Here is a 19,570-nt window from a genome sequence, read left to right on the forward strand (position 1 = left end):
CTGGAGCTGGACTCAGTGATCCTGATGAGTCCCTTCTAAGCCAGGATCTTTCATGATTTTTGTGTGCTGCAGCTGAAGCCCCAACGCTAGCTGCATTGTTAGCCTGCTTCTGCATTCCTGTGTTTGGTGTCAGTTACCTAAAGAGTGGTTTAGCTTTGTTAAGAGAATCTGGTTTGCTAATAAATAAAAGAAAAAAAGCAACTAACCAGCCCACCTGCTGTGACGTTTTGTGAAGTCTGGTGGGCTTTTATCATTTTGAGCAGCATCCACGAAGAAAGCATTGTGCAGTTGTGGTGGAAGCAACCACAGGTGTTTGGGGATGCTTCTTGGAGTGCAGGGTATGAAAATATTTGCTGGCCATCGTGGTGCTGTGGTGGCTGTGTTAAAGCTTTGTACTTTGCGGCTTGAGGAGAAGCAAAGCAGACAATATTGTTATATGTTACTAGTAAAGAATATGTGCAAAGAAAAATGTTCTTATGTACATCTGTGACTTTCACTTTTAGGGAAAGAAAACACCCCAGGAAGGTGTTGCTGATGATGTTCCAAGATTTGATGGAGGAGTGGGTTATGACAAAGACTTGGTCGAAGCTCTTGAAAGGGACATTGTGTCGAGGAATCCAAGCATTCATTGGTATGAGGATTGTCTCTATTGAAGTGTTTTTGCTAGTGTGGAGAAGGGGAGGAATTTATTCTCCTAAATTTTAAGATAGGGAGACATCACAGTTTTCTGCAAATGAGCAATGCAAGGTCTTTTGGCTTTAACAGTTTATTAATTTTATTACAGTTAGGCTTTTGTGCTAACTGGTATTTTTTGCAGTACATCCATTGCAAGTACTGCCATAATAGAAGTGCACTCTAGAGAACTCTGAAGATATCTCTTTGGTGTTCACACTGTCCAAATCAATTTTTAATTAAGCAACTGAGAGTAACTTGAGCTGAAATTCATTTTTTCCCTACCTTTCACAAATGGATTTAGTTTTAGGTCACAGGATTGTAGGGGTACTCTCATGAGGCAAATACATGCTAAAAGAGATGGTACTGAGGGAAAAACTTATTTGTTCTTCTGTAAAAGCAAGAGTAATATTGTCATACAGGAATCTCATAAAAGTTTCTTTCTTTTGTACAGGGATGACATAGCAGATTTGGAAGAAGCCAAAAAATTATTAAGAGAAGCTGTTGTTCTTCCAATGTGGATGCCTGATTTTTTCAAAGGGATCAGAAGACCTTGGAAGGTAGGGATTTATTTGGTGCTTTAGTAAATGGCAAGCTGTAGTTATGTATGCCTGCTGCTGTAGGGTGTGCGGATGCCTGCAGTGGATACTTCAAATGCCAAACAGGAAAGTTCAAGAATTTGTTCATGAAAACCTCTCATAATGATTCATGTAAAAAGCACTGAAATAATCAGCTGGAAGTGTATGCAGGTTTCACACTATATAATTCTTTTGTGTTTACTCAGACATTGCTTCCCAGTGTGAATAGATCAGCCTGTGCATGGGAGCAGACATGTAGTGCATGTTGAGAGAAGCAGAAATGCCTCATGGAAAGCTTGATTTGTTACAGTGGTTGCTTCTCAACCAAGGAAAGCAATTGTTGGACTGGTTTTATTTCTGTATGTGCTAGCTCTCTCTTATGCTGACTGCACTTTGCAGGCTGCATGATGCAAGGAATCCAGGAGAGAGAAAAGGCTGGTCTAATGATTTAGCTTTATAGCTGTGCTTGCAGCTAGCCTGAGTTACTTGTGGAGTGGTGGGAATTCAGAGTGGGAGCGTGAGCTGCTGTAAGCTGTTGTAACATGGGGCTGAGCTGGGCTGGGTGATGGACTGGTGACAACCATGGCCTGGGCCTTGCTCAGAGCTGAAAAGGAATCAGAGGGAAGATGTTGCTGTACACAGAGAATAAAATTATCTTGCTTTAGTTGTGGGATGGATTGACGCTTGTTTTAATAATGACTGGTCACAGCATAGTGGCCATCTGGTTATGGGGAAACATTCAGTGATAAACTGGGACAAGAGACTGCTGCAAGCTGTCTGTCATTCTGAGTCTCCAAAGACATGACGTGTAGAGAATGCGATGTACATGGGTGGTTTCTGTAGATTAGTGCAGCAGTTCAACATACATCAGACCTTGTGATACTAGTGCTTGCCCTGTCTTTTCCTGTTTGGCCCTTAAGACTTCTCTGATTTACACTTAGGACTGGCCTTCGAAGCTGTCCTTCTTCAGCCTCAGCTGCTCTTGAATCCTCATTGTGCTGTCTGTTTACAAAACAAAGTCATGCAGCATTTGAGTAGAAAACTTGTCATTTTGGGGGCTTGTGTCTACAGACAGTAAAGAGAGGAAGGTGAAAGGGTGGGAGTCAATAGCAGAACCTTGGGATTGCTGCGTGAGAGATGTTCACAGAGGCTTTAGTGAGTTGCAAGGAGGTAGTCCAAACCTGGACTCAGCAGAACTTGTGGGCTGGAGCTTTATGGCTGTTGGTGTTTAGCGTGGTTGTGCTTAAGCACCAGGCTTGAGGTTGACCTTCAGGTTAACCAAGGTATCAGCTTGGACAAAGCCTAGATATCACAGGTCACAAATGCAGGGTGAGATTTTAGTATCTGTTAAACAACTGAATCTCTTTTCTTTCCTCTCGGTGTAGAGGAATTTGATCCATACCCTCATTATAGACTACAGTAACCCCATCTGTCCAGTCTCCAAAACTTTGAAGGGAGTAAAGAGCTGCTATGCTGCTTTTTCACCTCTTAACACGGCTAGAGGATGTAGTGGCCATCTGTCTCTAAGACAGGTATCTCAGCAGGCTGCAGGCAGCATGAAGAGTGCTGCTGATCCTGTCTCCAAATACTGTGGCAACAGGTAGCGAAATAGCAGCCTGGTTGTCAGAGTTAGAGTCTCTTTCTCTTTGCATGAGATTATCTTTTCCTGCTGGCCAGTATTGCTTCTGGAAACTAGGTGGTTGCAGACGTGGAAAAAACGATACGATTATTTCCTTCCTTCAGTCTGAAATGCAAATTGATTTCTGACAAGTCCATGAAGGGTCTTCATTGTTAGCCTTCTCCCTGGTGACTCGTGAAGCTGTAACTCTCCCGAATTTATTTCTCATGCAGAACAGCATGCATTTTCCTTACCGTTGACCTCTGACTGTGCTACAGGGATGAGAAGTTTTGAAGAGAAGGCTGTTTCTCGCAGTAATCAGTGTAGCAGCAGGCATTTGTTGAGCCTAGGCGTTCAGGACAATAACTCAGGGAAAAGGCAGCCAGATCTGTTTTTGGATGTTCAGACTCTCCTGAGAGTAATTCCCAAGACAGTCCTTGCTGTTTGCCCCTGCATTCAGAGGACAGTGCCTGGTATGAAGGAGCCGGCTGCCTTCCCAATTCAACGCAGGTGCTGTGTGGTTGCAGCTGGGTCTGTGAATGTCCACAGGCTTGCTCTTTCTTTTTCTCTGAACTGCTTTGTGCCAAGAAGGCCTGGCTGCTTGCTGTGCTTCCCACTGCTCTTCTAGTGATTGTTACAGCAGCAAGAAGTAACCCTGCAGTGATTTCATCAAAACACTTACTCCCTGCAGTGTGTTTCAGCTTCTTACTGGAATACTTTGGATTAACAGAGCCTTAGAGGAGGAATAAAGAAGTCTTTGTGTTTGTCAAGGATTTTAACTAGTGAGTAAGTGGCAGCCTCGTAGTTGCAGAGAGAAAGAGCGTCTTGATTCTGTGTTTCTCTTTGCAGCCATGCTCATCTCATTTTGCTGAGAATTCAAGGTGTGGCTTTTTTTCTTCTTCTTCTTTTTTTGTTTGTTACTTTTTTTTTTTTTTTTTTTAAACTGACATTTCTTTTCTCTTTATCCCCAGAGAGCTTGGTGTTCCCCTGACTTTGCATCTGGTGTGACTGCATGCCACCTTTGTTAGGTCCATATATAATGCCCCCAGTATCCTGTGCTAAGTAATGCTCACTATCATAGCTATGCAGAAGGTGCAAAGCGATGGGCTTTTGAATGAAGCAGTGAGCAAGATGTGTGACTGAAGCTGGAATTTGATCTTCCGGAATAATGGGAGACCAAGGTGGCATCCAAAAAACTACCATTAGCCTTTGTGTCACCAGCTCTGACAGTTTGTCAGGAGCAAGGGTTAAGTGTGATTTGATATAGATGATATTTTAAAATATAAAAATAAGCACATTTGAAACTTAGAGAGAACAGTAAGTCATCTCTGCCCTACCTATCACAGCCCAAGTAATTTTCACCCAGTCACTCTAGGCTCACACTTGCATTATTATAATATTATTGGTATGACTGTGCAGCAACTCAAATCATAGTGCATGTCTGAATGTTCATGGGGAGAAAAAAAGAGTCAGTTTGCTTGTCATGCTTGTTGCCCTGGAGTTTAGGAAACCTTGAGCAGCCTGAGGAATGACATTGGACTGTTAGCTGTTAGACTGTTAGCAGTATGAACATTTCTAACTTAATTTACCAATGAATGTACATTGAGCTTGCATTAGCTAAGTGTTAAATGGCAATAAAGGTATTAAGAGTTAATGGGAAATGGAGTACAGAGAGGCTATTGCTTCTGAATAGTACATTTTTGAATAATTGCATTCCCGGTTGATTTGTTTTTATAGATCTCTTTCATGTCATTCTGTGTGCTTTTTGAAGTAAATTTTTGTGAGGAACAGATGAAATCTAATTTGCTATGTGGCTTGCATTTAACAGATATTTTACTGCTATGGTATTTTATGTAAGATATTAATTGCAAAGCACATTATGATATGCAATTCTAATTCTAATTTGATTACCCTTGCAACCCAGTACAACTTCATTTTAGAAAACTCTTGTTAGCATGTGGTAAGATTTTGTAGTTGGGGAAAAAAGGCTACATTTTTCATAGTGCCATGCTCAGAATCATAGTGCCCTGTCCTAATGCTGAGGGGGTGGTACAGTGTGTTGCTGAAATGGTCAGACTATTCATAAACATAAGTATTTAAAAATGATTGTGAACTAGCCCTCCTTGGAGTCAGCAGTAACTTCGTGATGGAAGGAATCATTTATTTTCAGAAGCCTGTGTTGTTTCTGTTGTATCCCACTTAAAAAATACTGTCTTTGAGTCATGGCTGTCTTTGATTAACCATTCTTGGTGCTTCAGTCTTAATGGTCTTAATGTGGGTCCTGAGTGCACTGTGCATGTAGCTAAAAGCCTGCTTGCGTAGTGATGAGTAAGTAAATTGTGGAATCACTGAATGGTTTGACTTAGAAGGGACCTTAAAGCTCATCCAATTCCAACCCTCTGCTGTGAGCAGAGGCACCTCCCAATAGACAAGTTTGCCCAAAGCCCCATCCAGCCTGGTAGTGAACACAGTCATTCACAGTTTCTCTGAGCAGTCTGTTCCAATGCCTCACCACCCTTTGAACAAAGAACTTCCTCCTAATATTTAATCTAAATCTCCCCTCTTTCAGTTTAAAACCATTATCTCTTGCCCTATCACTATGCTCCCTGATAAAGAGTCTCTCCCCTGCTTTCCTGTAGGCCCCCGTCTGGTCCTGGAAGGCCACTATAAAATGTTCCCAGAGCCTTCTCTTCTCCAGACTGAACAAGCCCAGCTCCCTCAGCCTTTTTGTATGGGAGAGGTGCTTCAGCTCTCTGATTATCTTTGTGGTCACTTCTGGACTTAATGCAGCAAGCCCATGTCCTCCTTGTGCTGCAGACTCAAGAGCTGAACACAGTGTTGCAGGTAGAGCTTCATGAGGGTGGTGTAGAGGGGAACAGTCACCTCCCTCAATCTGCTGGCCACCTCTCTTTTAATTCGGCCCAGGATGAAGTTAGCTTTCTGGGCTGCAAGCGCGTATTCAGCTTTTTGTTAACCAGGACCCCCAAGTTCTTCTCCTCAGGACTGTTCTCGATCCACTCCTTGCCCAATCTGTACACATACCTGAGATTGCCCTGACCCAGATGCAGCACCTTCACTTGATCTTGTTGATCTGCGTGATGTTCACATAGGGCCACTTCTCGAGTGTGTCCAGGTCCTTTGAATGGCACCCCTTCCTTCTGTTGTTTCAACACAGGATTCTCCAATGAATGCCCTGAGCTGGAGAAGTGTGTATTTCTTACTCTCTTACAGACAGAGCACAGATAGAAAGGCAATCTAATGATGTGTTTGCCAGGCTGGGACTTGATTGTAGCTCAGTTGTCCAGGTGACATTTTTTAAAATAATCATTGAAGTTCATATTAAATGGAGTTGAGCAGCAGTCCACATAAGCCGAAAATTGTCCAGCAGTGTGGTGAGAATGGCTTTTCATCCAGGAGGTGGTAAGAAGTAGTACTTTGGCCACAGAAATACTAAGATGGAGAGATTAAGCAATAGGACAAACCCTTGTGTCCAGTGAATGTTCTCATGCAGACTGAATTGTAAAAATAAGCCAGATTCATAACTGTACATGGTTAGGATTTTTTGACAAAATGTTTTTCTGTAGGAAAATGCTCTACTCATGAACACAAAAAGCATTTTGGTTTCGGTGGAGCTTTCTTCATGAAGGAGTCTTCCAAAAAGATTAATTCATTCTCTTCATCCGTCTGTACAGCCACTTGTAAGTTGGGAAAGAGCCAAGTTCAAGTCCAGGCCATGCCTGATTCAGAGCAAGTCTTTAAATCTGTCACCTGCTTCCCAGGTGATAGCTGCAGCAATTGCCTTTTGTAATTTCGACTTCAGTGGGGCAGTAAGGAGAATAAGTCACAGAATGCTTCCATGCTGTTCTCGTAATGCAACATTCTTTTGTTTTCCACTGATGATGATGATGATACTAAGCAATCAAAATACTGGTTTTACTGGTTTTGTTTTATTTTGAGATGTATTATAAAGGACTGTGCACAAAATTTACTTGTTGTTCATCACCTTTGTTTTCATCTTTCAGGGCGTGCTGATGGTTGGTCCTCCTGGTACTGGCAAAACAATGCTAGCAAAAGCTGTTGCTACAGAATGTGGAACAACATTCTTCAATGTGTCTTCCTCTACACTGACATCTAAATACAGAGGCGAATCTGAAAAGCTTGTCCGCCTCTTGTTTGAAATGGTACGTCCTCAATGATGTGCTCTGGGGATCAGTGAGGTGTGAAGGGGCCTCCCCCTCTGTTCCCTGCCCCTCCAGTAGCACACTGAAAGTATTGAGTTTACTGCACTAAGCTTCTCTCATCCAGACAGAGAAAAGACGACGTGTGTATTCATCATTTTCTGAAATGTCACTGAGGATTAGGAGGGAAATGGCTCATCACTCATGTTGAGGATGGTGCTTTCCTGGCTAAAAGCAGAGTGGTGATCTTGACAGAAATTGCACAAAGTTATTTGAAATTGGAAAGAACTGAGAACTATTATTCTAGGAGCAATATGTAGTCTAGTTCTGTTTCTGTTCTGAGTGATAGACAAGCTTCTCAGTGTTTTTGAGTGTAGTCCATCATGTGGGCTGTGTGAAGGACATACCTGTGTGGGCCTATACTGAAAGGGTTGTTCCTGCCTTCAGGATTTACTTCTGGCATACTCTCAGTTGCCATTCTATCCCCTTTGCCTTGCCCTCACCAGCACAAAACCTCGATATTAAAAACTGCCTTTTTGTGATTGTGTTTCTTTTCCTCTTTGCGAGACCTCTGACTTGAGGTGTACGATTTAAAATACATAAACTTAAGCATGTGCCATACAGATTGTGAATCAAGGTCTTGAATTACTTTCTTGTGACAAGCAGGGAAGGTAATATATGTAGTAGCCAAACTGGGTCATGGTCTGATGAGGACTTGTGCTTGCTGCTGCAGTCTTAATGATGATGTTTTCATTTGAATAAAGGCAAGGTTTTACGCTCCAACAACAATCTTCATTGATGAAATTGATTCAATCTGCAGCCGCAGAGGCACATCTGATGAGCATGAGGCGAGTCGCAGAGTCAAGTCAGAGCTGCTTGTGCAAATGGACGGTAAAGATTGCTGATTTAGATCCGTGCTTGGGGCTGGGATGCTGTTTTCTTAGAGATGGGAATGTAAAAAACTTGAGCAGTCTGGAAAGCCTGGTTTTATGGATGGGGGAGAAGTAAGGCAAAATTTGAGAGGGATGCGTTCTCTGAGAATTTGAAGGCAGATAACTGGAAAAGGTGCTCCGCTTTATTTTTTCTAAAATGACCGTTTTAGAAAATTGAGAACTCATTTTGAAGGGATGTTTGACTATAGGAGAAGCAGGTAATGGAGATTTGTGAAGTTTATACAGGTCTTTCTTGTTTTTTTTTAAGCAATTTAAATAAATTTCTTCTCTTTCATAGAGCCTCCTGCTCAGGGACCTCATCATCAGCTCTGGTTTTGCTGTTAGCTGTGGTGACAGCTAATATTACCTCTTAGGTATATTCTGTACCTGTTCTGCACACGTGCACGCAGTGAGGACCACCACCCAAGGAATGTTCTGTGGTGTAGTGCTTTGATAACCACCTGTATATAACAGTTGCTATTGAACCACTCTTTGTTTATAATGTCCTCAAATGTTCGTTGTGGTAAACCCCATGTAGGCAACTTATTCTCTCCATGTGAACATTTCTTTACAGTCATTGTTTGGAAGGTCAGGGAGTGATTTTTGCTTCTTCTATGGCCATGTTTGACAGATGGTATTTTTGCTGTTACTAACAGTGCTGCACTTGCACATGACTGTGCTGGTAGCACAGTCAAAGAAAGCCCTTCCTTGTCTCACAGAAGAATGAACTGTTCCTCTTTATATGGCAGTGATGGTCCTGCTACATCAGCCATGTGAAGGTAGAAGGCGGCACTAGGAGTGCATGGAACAGCTGCTGAGCTTTGTCTAAGCTTTTGTAACATTTGCACAATTTCTTAGCAAGCATCTTGATCAGTAATAGCAGCAGAGTGAAATTTCTTTAAATTGTTGTGCTTACAGGGGTAGGTGGTGCTTTGGAGAATGATGACCCTTCCAAGATGGTTATGGTATTAGCTGCTACAAACTTTCCTTGGGATATTGATGAAGCTCTCCGACGGAGACTGGAAAAAAGGATTTATATACCTTTGCCCACAGGTATGTGGGTACTCAGCACTGGTGAGGCCGCACCTTGAGTACTGTGTTCAGTTTTGGGCCCCTCACTACAAGAAAGACACTGAGGCCCTGGAACGTATCCAGAGAAGGGCAACGAAACTGGTGAGGGGTCTGGAGCACAAGTCTTATGAGGAGTGGCTGAGGGAGCTGGGATTGTTCAGTCTGGAGAAGAGGAGGCTCAGGGGAGACCTCATTGCACTGTACAACTTCCTGAAGGGAGGTTGTGGTGCAAAAGGATCTGGCCTCTTCTCCCAGGCAAATAGTAGAACCCGAGGAAACGGCCAGAAGTTGTACCAGAGGAGGTTTAGGTTGGATATTAGGGGAAACTTTTTCTCTCAAAGGGTGGTCAGGCATTGGAATGGCTGCCCAGGGAGGTGGTGGAGTCGCTGTCCCTGGCAGTGTTGAAGAGGCGCCTGGATGAGGAGCTATGAGATATGGTTTAGTGCTTGTGGTACTAATAGGAATGGGAGGGTGGTTGGACTAGATGATCTTGCAGGTCGTTTCCAACCTTGTGATTCTGTGTGATTCTATGTTTGGTACAAGCGTTTCACTTTACAATGTCCCAAAGCTGCTGTAGGACTACTCCAAGGCTGTTGGATTTGGGAGGAGTTTTTGTTTTTGTGATGAGCAGTGAAATTCAGGAGTTAATCACTTGGTTGGATTGCTTTATTCTTAAGAGAGTGAGAGAAAAAAAAAAAAACAAAAAACCCACTTGCTTGGGGGTTAAAAACAAAGAGCTGCTGCACTTCATTGCAAACCAATTGATGGGTTCTTACACTGAAAGAGTTAGTTTTAATGAGCCTGGAATTATTTTAAATGTTTAACAGCCAATCCTTGAGTGATCATCAAAGACAGCCTTTGGACACATTAAGAAATACTGCAAACGCACTCTTGCCCTTGCAGACGAATGCAAGGAAGTGGATCCATGAATTTTCACTTAGAGGCTTAGTTCACTGTAAATCACTGCTTGCCCGCTGTTATGACTAGGCTGCGAGTTGCTCAGAATGCAGCAGGCTGATTGCTTTCCTGCCCCGAGCTGTCTCAGCTTGTATTGTCTTTCCTAGCTGTCATTCACCTGTCCTATTAATTTTGAGATTCCTATCGCTTGAAGTTTGCATAGCTTTGTTTCTTCTTGGTACAGTGGATGTTTCATCTCCCTGCATGAGCACTCAAGATAACAAGATGCGTGTTCGTGCTGACAGCAATTGTGATTGAGTTTAGCAGGTATAAGGACACTTAATAGCTGTACAGCTTGTCTGCGCAGCTCACGGCTCCTAAAAGGATGCCTGTCTTTATGACCAATTAGTTTAAAATCCTATCAGCTCTTGCTCTTGTTTCTAATTAAACAACATTGTTTTTTTGACACAGTAAATTACACCCTGGACAACATGCGAGATGTGCTTCTGTTTTATTTCCAGTCTTATGTTCCTTTGCATTTATTCCATATATAAAAGAAGTTGAGCTGTTCTGTGCGAGTCTCAGTGATGTTTTTATTAACTGTGCTGTGCCATTTGTTGTGGTCAGGCAATTTAATGAACAGAATGGCATGTCATATATACACCTTTGTGTTGGGGCATTTGGTGCACGCATACGTTCTACCCTTTTTTCTTTTTTTTTTGAAATACTGCAAGAGCTTACTTATCCCAGTAGAAAAATGAGAAGAATATTCTCTGATACAGGAGGCTCTCTGCAGGTATGCTGTGTGTACACTGTGCTCTGTAAATAATAAATCCCTACTTCATAGCTGGTCCCAGTGGTGCGTGATTGATACCCGTCTATATTCTTGACAGTTCTGCAGAGCACTCCAAACCAGCAGCCTTAGACAAGCTTTCTGGTTTTTTTCCCCCTGCTTCTTTAAAGGAGGGCCATCAGTGAATAAAACATGTGCAATGTTTCCTTTCGACTTTTGGCTTTTCCTAGTGCTGTTCCCTCTGCCAAGGTTGTCCTCTGTTCTGAGTCATAACAATTACTGTCTGTGGAAGTAAGGGACTGAGCTGGTTGGTGATTCTGTACAGCAAAAGCCAGGAAAGCATTTATCCTCCACTTTGCCACCATTAAGCAGAGTAACACTGAGGCCTAAGCTGTCAAGCCTGGAGTGTTCAGCGTTTGGGCTGAAATGCACATATGGATGTGCTCTCCACAAGACAAATGGTTAATTGGCTGCATCGATACTCATTTACGCAGCTGGTTATCACTGTATGTTTGCTACACTTAGGTCTGAAAGTGGAATGCCAGGGCATTGCTATTATACATACATTATTACGTTTACTGTACTAATATATCTGTTTTCTATCAGGCTTCAGCAGCTTTCTTGGGTCCCAACTGGGTAAAGTGCTTAAACACATACTTAAAGTTCAGCCTATTGTTAGGGGCTTTGTGTTGTCTAAAGCTCTCTTAATAGAATCCTCATTGTGTTTCTAATTAAACTGTGTGAATAATACGCAATCAAACACTTGAGCAGAGTGAATCCAAAGGGATTTGAGAAGAAGCAGATATTTGTAGGATTGTGCTTTAGTGCCTTTGGGTAACGTGTCACCAAATGCGTTGTCACCTGAGACATAACGGGCTTTTCTAATGATGTACAACTTTGGAAAATGCCTTTTGAATGCACTATCTTAATATACAGATTGAAACCTTATCCTTTACTGTATTTGGTTCCACACTTTACTGTGATTTGTTGTCCCATTCTTTTTCTTGTATCAAACCCTTTTCTTTATATTCTTCACTGAAAAATCTAAATTGTTCATGTTTTGTTTTGTTTATAATGTTTGCAAGATTTCAAACACACGTTTTTATATTGTAGCAAAAGGCAGAGCAGAACTACTTAAGATTAATCTTCGGGAAGTAGAGCTGGATCCTGACATCAGCCTTGAAGAAATTGCTGAGAAAATTGAAGGCTATTCTGGTGCTGACATCACTAATGTCTGCAGGTATCTCCTTCCCCTTAATTTGCAAATGAGACCACGTGTCAAGTCATCATTTGCGTTATGTGATTAAAAAAAAGCAATACCCACAGCAGCTGAAGCAAGCTAACTGTGAATATTTTGGGGGCCCAAATCTATTTCCTGGAACCACGCGTTACTGGAGCAGTCTAAACAGCGTGGTGTTTTGCATGAGATGTCATCAAGTTTGCTTAGATCTTAAGTAAAAGTTATCTGAGCAGATTTCCTCTCGTGTTACCCTTGTCTGCATTAACCAAATGTTTATTAACATAGTGCAAAACAGGTTTGGATTCTTTTTTCTAAATCCCATGAGATCAACAGCTAGAATTTTGTAGTTCTGTGACAGAAAAGAACTTCTCCTAGACTGCTTCTTCAGGGCTTTGACACGTTTTATGTTTGGACGGCCACCAGTGCAGCAGTGTGTTAAGTTCTCCCTGAATGTTATGCATGTGAGGTTGTTACAGCTAATGTATAGCATTAGTATTGAATTTGTTTCCATCACATTCCCACAACATGTTTCAATTTTTGAAAAATGAGGCTTTTCTGAAGGAGGATGGGTATTTGAAAAACTTATCAGTAGGAGCTCTGCATCCCTTATAGAGATAGGATCCCTGCCAAGAGGAACTGATCCTTTAAGAACATGGCTTGGGAATATTTTTTGCTTGCTGCTTTGCTGAAATTGTGAAGCAGCACCACGGTTTTGAAAACTTTGGTATGTATCACACGGTGCAATAGTTAAACTACCTGCTCTCCCTGAGGCCTGTGTTATCCCCCGCTGGGAAAAAACCTGGGGAAGGAGAAAATGTAATTTCAAACTGCGTGTGGGCTGTGGTGTGAGAAATGAGCAGTGCTCTCTGTGGCAATGGGCCACGCTGACGGCTCCAGAGCTGGGGAGGAGTGGTGGAACAGGTAGAGCATGGGGAGCCACAGGCACCGATGGCCTCAGCCCCAGGGCCACGTGGTGTCAGTGTCTGAGTGCTGCGTGTGGGGAGGGTGTTGAAATCGTAATGGCATGGGGAGAGATCTGCAACATCCAGAGAAGTTTTGGAAGAGAAAAAGAAAAACCCTTCAGTGCAGTTCTTCTCCCTCCCTGCCCTTTCCTGAGCTGAGAAGTCGAATCTCATCTCTATGAATCATTATAAAAGGCTTTCAGTTTTATAGTTTTAATTATCTCTGTGCATTTGCCATATGCTTAAATGAGTTTTGGTGCCAGTGCATTCTTTATATTGAATTGATGTTGGGATCTGGGAATGTGAATGCTAACAAAGATGTGAACCGCATCTCCTCTGGTAAATAAATGCTCTCTGAAGTGTTCCTGCCAGTGGTTTCTAGCAAGAGAATACAATCAAAATTCATAGGCTTATGGCACATGCTGCTAGCAATTAGCTCCCATGCATTGTCCTATATTTCCAGGGATGCCTCTTTAATGGCAATGAGACGGCGTATTAACGGCTTAACTCCAGAAGAGATTCGGGCACTTTCTAAAGAGGAACTTCAGATGCCAGTTACCAAGGGGGACTTTGAGTTGGCTCTGAAGAAAATCTCCAAATCTGTTTCTGCTGCAGACCTGGAGAAGTACGAGAAATGGATGGCGGAGTTTGGATCTGCTTAATCTCACCGACAGCTTTCCATTGAGAGTTTATGGCTTTTGTTGTTTTCACTTGCAATGTGAGTTAGAAATCTTTTCTAAGGTTTAATAAAAGGTCTGTTGTTCTCCCTGTCCCACCTCCACCCCTTCCTGGTGACAAAACCTTTTAAACTCTGTTTGCCGTTCAAGGGAGTGATATGGTTAAAATTAAAAAAAATAAAAATGTCCAAAATATTAAAAGCAGCCAAATGGGAAGGGAATAAATATACTTCTGAGAATAATCTCCTTATTTTCCCAATGAAGAGCAGTGCTGTTTACCTCCTTGTACTCATCTCTCGTGGCTTGAGTCAATAAATCAGCTGGGGAATGTGACTCCAGAGGAGCTAACAAGGGCTCGCTTCCCCCCTGCTCCAAGTGCTGTGTTCTGTTGGGCTGCCAACTCTGCCTTCCCGAACGTGGCATCGAAGTTGCTGTTCCCTTGTGCTGTTTTCTTGCATGTCCAGAGCAAAGCCTGAGGATTAACTGGCATTTACACAGAAGAAGTGAGGATCAGTTTTCCATCAAGATGCAGGCTCAGCTCTCCTCTCTTGTACACGCATTTGGCTTTGATGTCACTTCAGATTGGAATGATGTTACCTGTGACTTCTCCTAATGGAAATGAGAAGGAAAGGAAAGGACCTTGATTGCTTTCATTCCATGTTGAATATGGTTTGTACCACTTTGACCATCAGGCACTTTGAAGTTTGACCAGTAGGCACTTTGACTTTATATTGTGCATTTATGTAGAATCTTGAACTTTGCTTTCTAAATATTATTTAAATAACAGTAGTGAAGACACTAATATGTCCTTAAAATGCATGGCTGTGGACTTCAGGTCTTCTAGTTAGGCCTGAGCCCTTTCCAAGCTTTACTAAGCAATGGTATTTGCACTTGTTTATGTTGTAGAACTATTTTTGTTATACCTCTTAAATGAAGGTTTCTTAAAATGTATAAATGCAATTAATTTAGGGGAAAGTAGTCTGTACAATCTCATTTATATTCTTATGTGTTTCTTCCTGTCCCAAGCACAAGTGCAGGGATGAGAAGGGTTAGATTATAAACTCTAGCATGATAAATCCCCTCTCTGGAATGTAACTGTCATGCTGACAGTATGGGATTTTCACAGCGCATCTGACTCGTGTGGGTTTCCTAATGTAGGAATGGGAAGGATAGGTAAAATTTACAGAGGAATATTCAAGCTCTGAAATTATTGGTGATGTTGTAAACCTGACTCCAAGTGTCTTGGTTGATCTGAGCTGTCCTGCAGTTGGGTGAGTTCTGCACCCTCTGTCTCTCTGCTGAGACTCATGATGACATAGCCAGGTGTCGTAGGTTGGACTAAGAAATTGATCTTGCTCAGAAATGAAGCCAGGTATTCAGAATCACCCACCACATCTTGGATGGGAGTATATTTTTTTGCTGGTGCTTGCCAAATAACGTTTGTAATCCAGCACGTTGGTCTTTTGAGCCATGACCTGTGAACCACTAACATAAATGCTTCTTGAGCATGTCTACTGTTCAGGAGCAAGGACAGTCAGGATATGTGCTTGACAACTCTGCTGCATCCTTCTGATTATGTGAGCAACTTGTGTGGTTGTGGTGTCCTCTCTGCTTTGTCTGTCAGCAGTCCTTTTTCTTTCTCTCTCTGTAAAGACCACAGCTTGGATAGATCATGCCATTTTAAAGGGCTCTGCTAATTGGCATGGAGAAACACCACAGAGATTCTGTAAATCCTGCATTTGACACAAGACAGCTGGGGCTGTAGAGGCCTGTTTTGTGTGGCCTTTCAGAAATATACTTTCTGGTGCCCCCAGACTGGTTGAAAAACAACTGCTGTCCCAATCTTTCCAGGGACAGAGCATCTCCACTGGCTTTGTTACGATCTTGACCAGGGAGATTAGAGCAGGAAGAACATCAACTTTTCCCTTTTCACCTACAGAGAGAATAAAAGCTCCAGTTACTTTTTGCCTGCCCAGTTTGCACCAACTGCACAGTATAGCCTTTGCTCTTCACAATACCTGCAACTGTTAGAGAGAAGCAGTTCTGTCTGCCCTGGAAGATGAGCAAGTGCAAAGCTGTATTTGACTATCATTTTTGGCTAAATTACTACCAGGGCCAGTCTGTTCCTCCCAGGGAATAGCTGGACCCTTATAGAAAGAAAGCTTTGAAAGCGTTGCCACGGAGTGTCATTTCTTCCTTATGAAAGCTGTAGGCTGAAGCTATTATTCTTTTTTCCTTCTTTTTTTTCTTTTTTCTTTTTGTTTTACTGCAGTAGAAATGAGGAAAGCTGTAAAAGTCTTCTGTGGCCAGTGCCAGATTAGCACTTCAGGGTTGCTCCCTAGTGAGACAAGTACTGCCCAAGGAGCTTACTCTACACAGGCAAGATCTAGAAGGAAATAGACACGAATGCCAGTAACTCACACCATTCATCTGCCTGAGAGCAGCGCTGGATTCAGCAGTTGCTACTTAGGAAGATGTAAGTACCAGTTTTCTCAGTTTCACGTTGCAAGCAGCAGGGCCCTTGCTGCTGTTGAAAGCACAATGTTTAGCAGAAATGTCATTCCTTCCCTCCAGGTGTTGAACTAACCTCTTACACGGTAAGCAGAATTCACAACACTGGACATTCCTTCCAGTGGGAATTATTTGGGTGCTGCAGTTTTTCTCTAAAGATCATGATTTTGTACCTTAAAAGTGTTCTTTCTGTACAGGTCCATTCATTCTTTTCTACTGCAGAATAACAAAGTGAAAAGTTTCCAGGCCATAGATATTTGTCTATGCAATGCCTGAGTGTTACAGCAGGCTCCTGTGGATCAGGCAGCCCACGAGGCAGAGACCATCCCTTTCATGCTGAGGCTCTTCAGTGTAGGTGACTAGCTCTAACGCCAACCCTTTCATCTCCACCCAGTCTCACTGTTGCACTCAACTAAGTGGGCTTGAAGGTTGAATCGTTGCCTCTAGAAGAGAGCCAACAGTGAGAAGTAGCAAGGAGCAATTAGGGGAGGAAGGCCAGGCTAACAATGGGAGGAATGCAAGTCCAACTTGTGTCCCTTTGGGGGAAAGCCTTCTTTAAGGGTGCTTAATTCATTAGAGAACAATGTACTAGCATCTCACAGCCTGCTGCAACAATTTGGTCTGTGTATAGAGCTGCATACACGCCCGTGTGTATGTGTATACGCACACAAGTTTGTACCTATGTGACATAAAATCGAGTTCTAAAGCTGTGTTTACATGTCTCTTTCTAAACGTCTGTGAAAGTCCTATTGGGTAGCACTGCTAATTTTTGTACAATAAGCAATTTGATTGTATGAAGTAATAAATATACATACAGAGTCTGTCTGTCTCTGGGCCCGTGATTGCTTTTCTGTAGCTGCTTCCAAAGGCTGCTGTTCAAAGCAGATTTTTTCAGCATGTCACAGTGGTGTTGGATTCACCAAAGTCTTGGGTGGAGAGCAGTTAAAGCAGAGCCTGGCTTTTTTTGGATAACACTGTCAGCAATGCTTTCCCTCTTAAATTGGCCTTTCATTGCCCCAGGCTATAAAATGGTGAATGTTCCAGTGCCCAGCACTGAGGGAGAGGAAAGTGGAGGCTCCAGCACATGTTCGGTGTTAGCACCTGATTCAGACCTCACAGCACTGGGCAGGTTTTTTATTGCTTGCCCCGGGCTGAACGTATAATCAGACTCTAGAGAAGCTGTATCTTCAGCTACTTGCTCAACAAAAGACTTTCAAAAGCAAAACTTCTATTAGGAAAGAGCTTTCAAAGTTGGAAAGAGACCCCACATCTCTTGGGGCCGAGTTGATTATTTGAATTTTCTCACTAACTTCCTTCTGGAAGTATGTGTAGTTTCCAGTGTTTCATAATGCCTCCGACATGAAAGAGAGAGCAAGGGAAATTGCTGATCAAGGGATTTCAGGAGAGGTCACATCTTTGCATAGAAAGTTCAGCTCACCCCAGTTTAAAAGGGACCGCACAATAGTAAAGGTGCTCCGACTTGTTTTGATCATGGAAAGATTAAAAGACTTGTGTGATGTAAAGAAATCCTGCATCGAGCGAGCAAAGACTGAGCTGAACAATCCGGACACGAGGAGGTAAAAGCAGCAGAGGAAACAGAAATAACTTTGGTCTGTTTTAGGAATAGGCTCTCCTGGATCAGCTGATGGGCAGAGATTTTTTTCTGAGCATGATGAAAATGCAGGTGGCACGGTGGTGCCACTGAAGAAGGAAGGATCCTGGGGATGCAAAAGCAATTCACCGGTGTCACTGGTACCACTGGTGTGCCCAGCAGGCACAGGCAGGAGCAGGAGCAGTCTCAATAGCCCTCTGATGGAATAAATGGGCTGTAGGAAACCACCCAGGTCAGTGACAGCAAAGGTTGATTGAACAAAGACCTGATGCTCTCCAGGGAATTGTAGCTACCGGCCAGTAGTTAGAGACAAGTATCAGGAGCTTGCTTTTCCCATGGCTGGCAAAAAGGATGGTCGTATCTGATCTGCACAGCCCGTGTTGCACCACCTGGTGGCATGCTGGGGGAAGCTGATGGCGGAGGGACATTCAGGAAAGCAGGGCATGTGGGTTTTTTTCCCTCTCATGTTGTTCCACAAAAGCACAGCATGAAAAGTTGTCCATGGCTGCAGATGCTGTGATCACCTGCATTTCAGAGCCTAACTTCCATCTGAACCTTAGCTAGCAGAGCTGCAACAGCAAGTGATGTCCTCTTGTCTGCACAGCACACATCTGTGTGATGTTCTCCACATTCCTGCCTGGTCGCACAGACCAGGGGTGAGCTGTCCATCTGACCCACTTGCTGCATACACCGCTGTTCCGAGCGCCCTGAGTGCAATACAGAGCTGACTTCTGGCCAGCTGAAGCGTCGTGCTCCTGTGTATGTATTGGACAGCTCCAGGGAATTTCCTGTTCTTCTTTAAAAGGCCCCTGCTAGCGTTGAGAGCACATGGAATGAGATGTCTTGGCAAAGCCAATTGCCCAATGCAAGAACTGTTTTCCTCAACATGAAGAAACTGCCACTAGAAAAGCTTTGGTTCAGTTGTGAAGAGGTGAAGTGCTGTGATGTTCCCATCCCTGCTGCAAGGGCATGGCTAGAGCTGTATCATGATCAAGCTCCATTTTCTGGCTTCTGTGGTTTTATGTCTTTGTTGTAGTAGGAACATTTCTCCTCCAAGTTAGGGAGAAGCCATTTTCTCAGAGTTAGAGAGTTTTGTTCAGTGTTTGGGTTGGGGCTTTGGGGATCCCATGGTCTGATTGGCACATGAAGGTGTTGAGACCATTCCCAGCACTGCTGTGTTTGAAGACTGTTTTCCTCCAAATGCATCCCTCTTGTCTGTCTTGTACAGTAACTAGTAGAGCTTTGTGCAAGGTCTCTTAAAATAGAATATTAGTTTGATAAGGAGACAAATTCTTAGTAGCAGATTACAGCTGTGTTGCTCCCATTTGCGAGCAGCCCCTTGCATAAGTTGTTCAATGGATGTAAAAGAAACTGTCTTGGAAGTAAGAGCTTCTTTAACTCGACTTTGCAGAACGAGAAAGGTAGGAAGATGCTTGCTTTTAGGAAGACAGCAGAGTATCTGAGATGTTAGCAGCTGAAATTTCTTCTCGTGGCTCTCCTCTCTGTCTAGCAGCTGCATTGCTGGGGCTGCTTTCTGGTTCCAATTTGCATGGAAATAATTACCATTGTTTATCTGAGAGATGGCATTTTGCAGATGAATTGGTTCCACAGAGCCCTCTTCTGCCCTGGCAGTGGGTGTTCTCACACAGCGTGCTGTGTGACATCTAATTGAACGGGCTGATGGTGTGAGATCCTCCTTGTGAAGTAAAGGTCATTGGAATGGTGAAGGTGAGAGGAAACGCGCTGAATACCAATCGGACTGACGGTATCAGAAACCATAGCAACTCTGCACAGGGTTTATAAATATAAGCGAAAAGAAAAAGGGAATA

General features: G+C 43.0%; 1 protein-coding gene across 5 annotated transcripts in view; it reads left to right on the forward strand.

Annotated features, from left to right (window-relative positions):
- The window catches only part of KATNAL1 (katanin catalytic subunit A1 like 1), a 43,513-nt gene extending 26,574 nt beyond the window's left edge, over nt 1-16,939 (forward strand). For 4 of the 5 annotated variants that reach the window (XM_042838768.1, XM_042838771.1, XM_042838769.1 and 1 more), the window contains 7 exons: nt 504-631; nt 1,127-1,232; nt 6,891-7,049; nt 7,811-7,937; nt 8,897-9,031; nt 11,853-11,979; nt 13,405-13,713. In XM_042838768.1, the coding sequence (XP_042694702.1) occupies nt 504-631; nt 1,127-1,232; nt 6,891-7,049; nt 7,811-7,937; nt 8,897-9,031; nt 11,853-11,979; nt 13,405-13,603 (981 nt within the window). In that variant the 3' untranslated portion in view covers nt 13,604-13,713. Of the gene's footprint in view, nt 1-503; nt 632-1,126; nt 1,233-6,890; nt 7,050-7,810; nt 7,938-8,896; nt 9,032-11,852; nt 11,980-13,404; nt 13,714-14,082 lie in introns of those variants that run through there. The other variant, XR_006171961.1, reaches the window with a different exon arrangement.
- The last annotated feature ends 2,631 nt before the right edge of the window (nt 16,940-19,570 follow it).

The sequence above is a fragment of the Centrocercus urophasianus genome, unplaced genomic scaffold, assembly GCF_019232065.1.
Source record: "Centrocercus urophasianus isolate 14NV4802_14NV808 unplaced genomic scaffold, USGS_Curo_1.0 seq_9, whole genome shotgun sequence".
Classification (NCBI taxonomy): domain Eukaryota; kingdom Metazoa; phylum Chordata; class Aves; order Galliformes; family Phasianidae; genus Centrocercus; species Centrocercus urophasianus.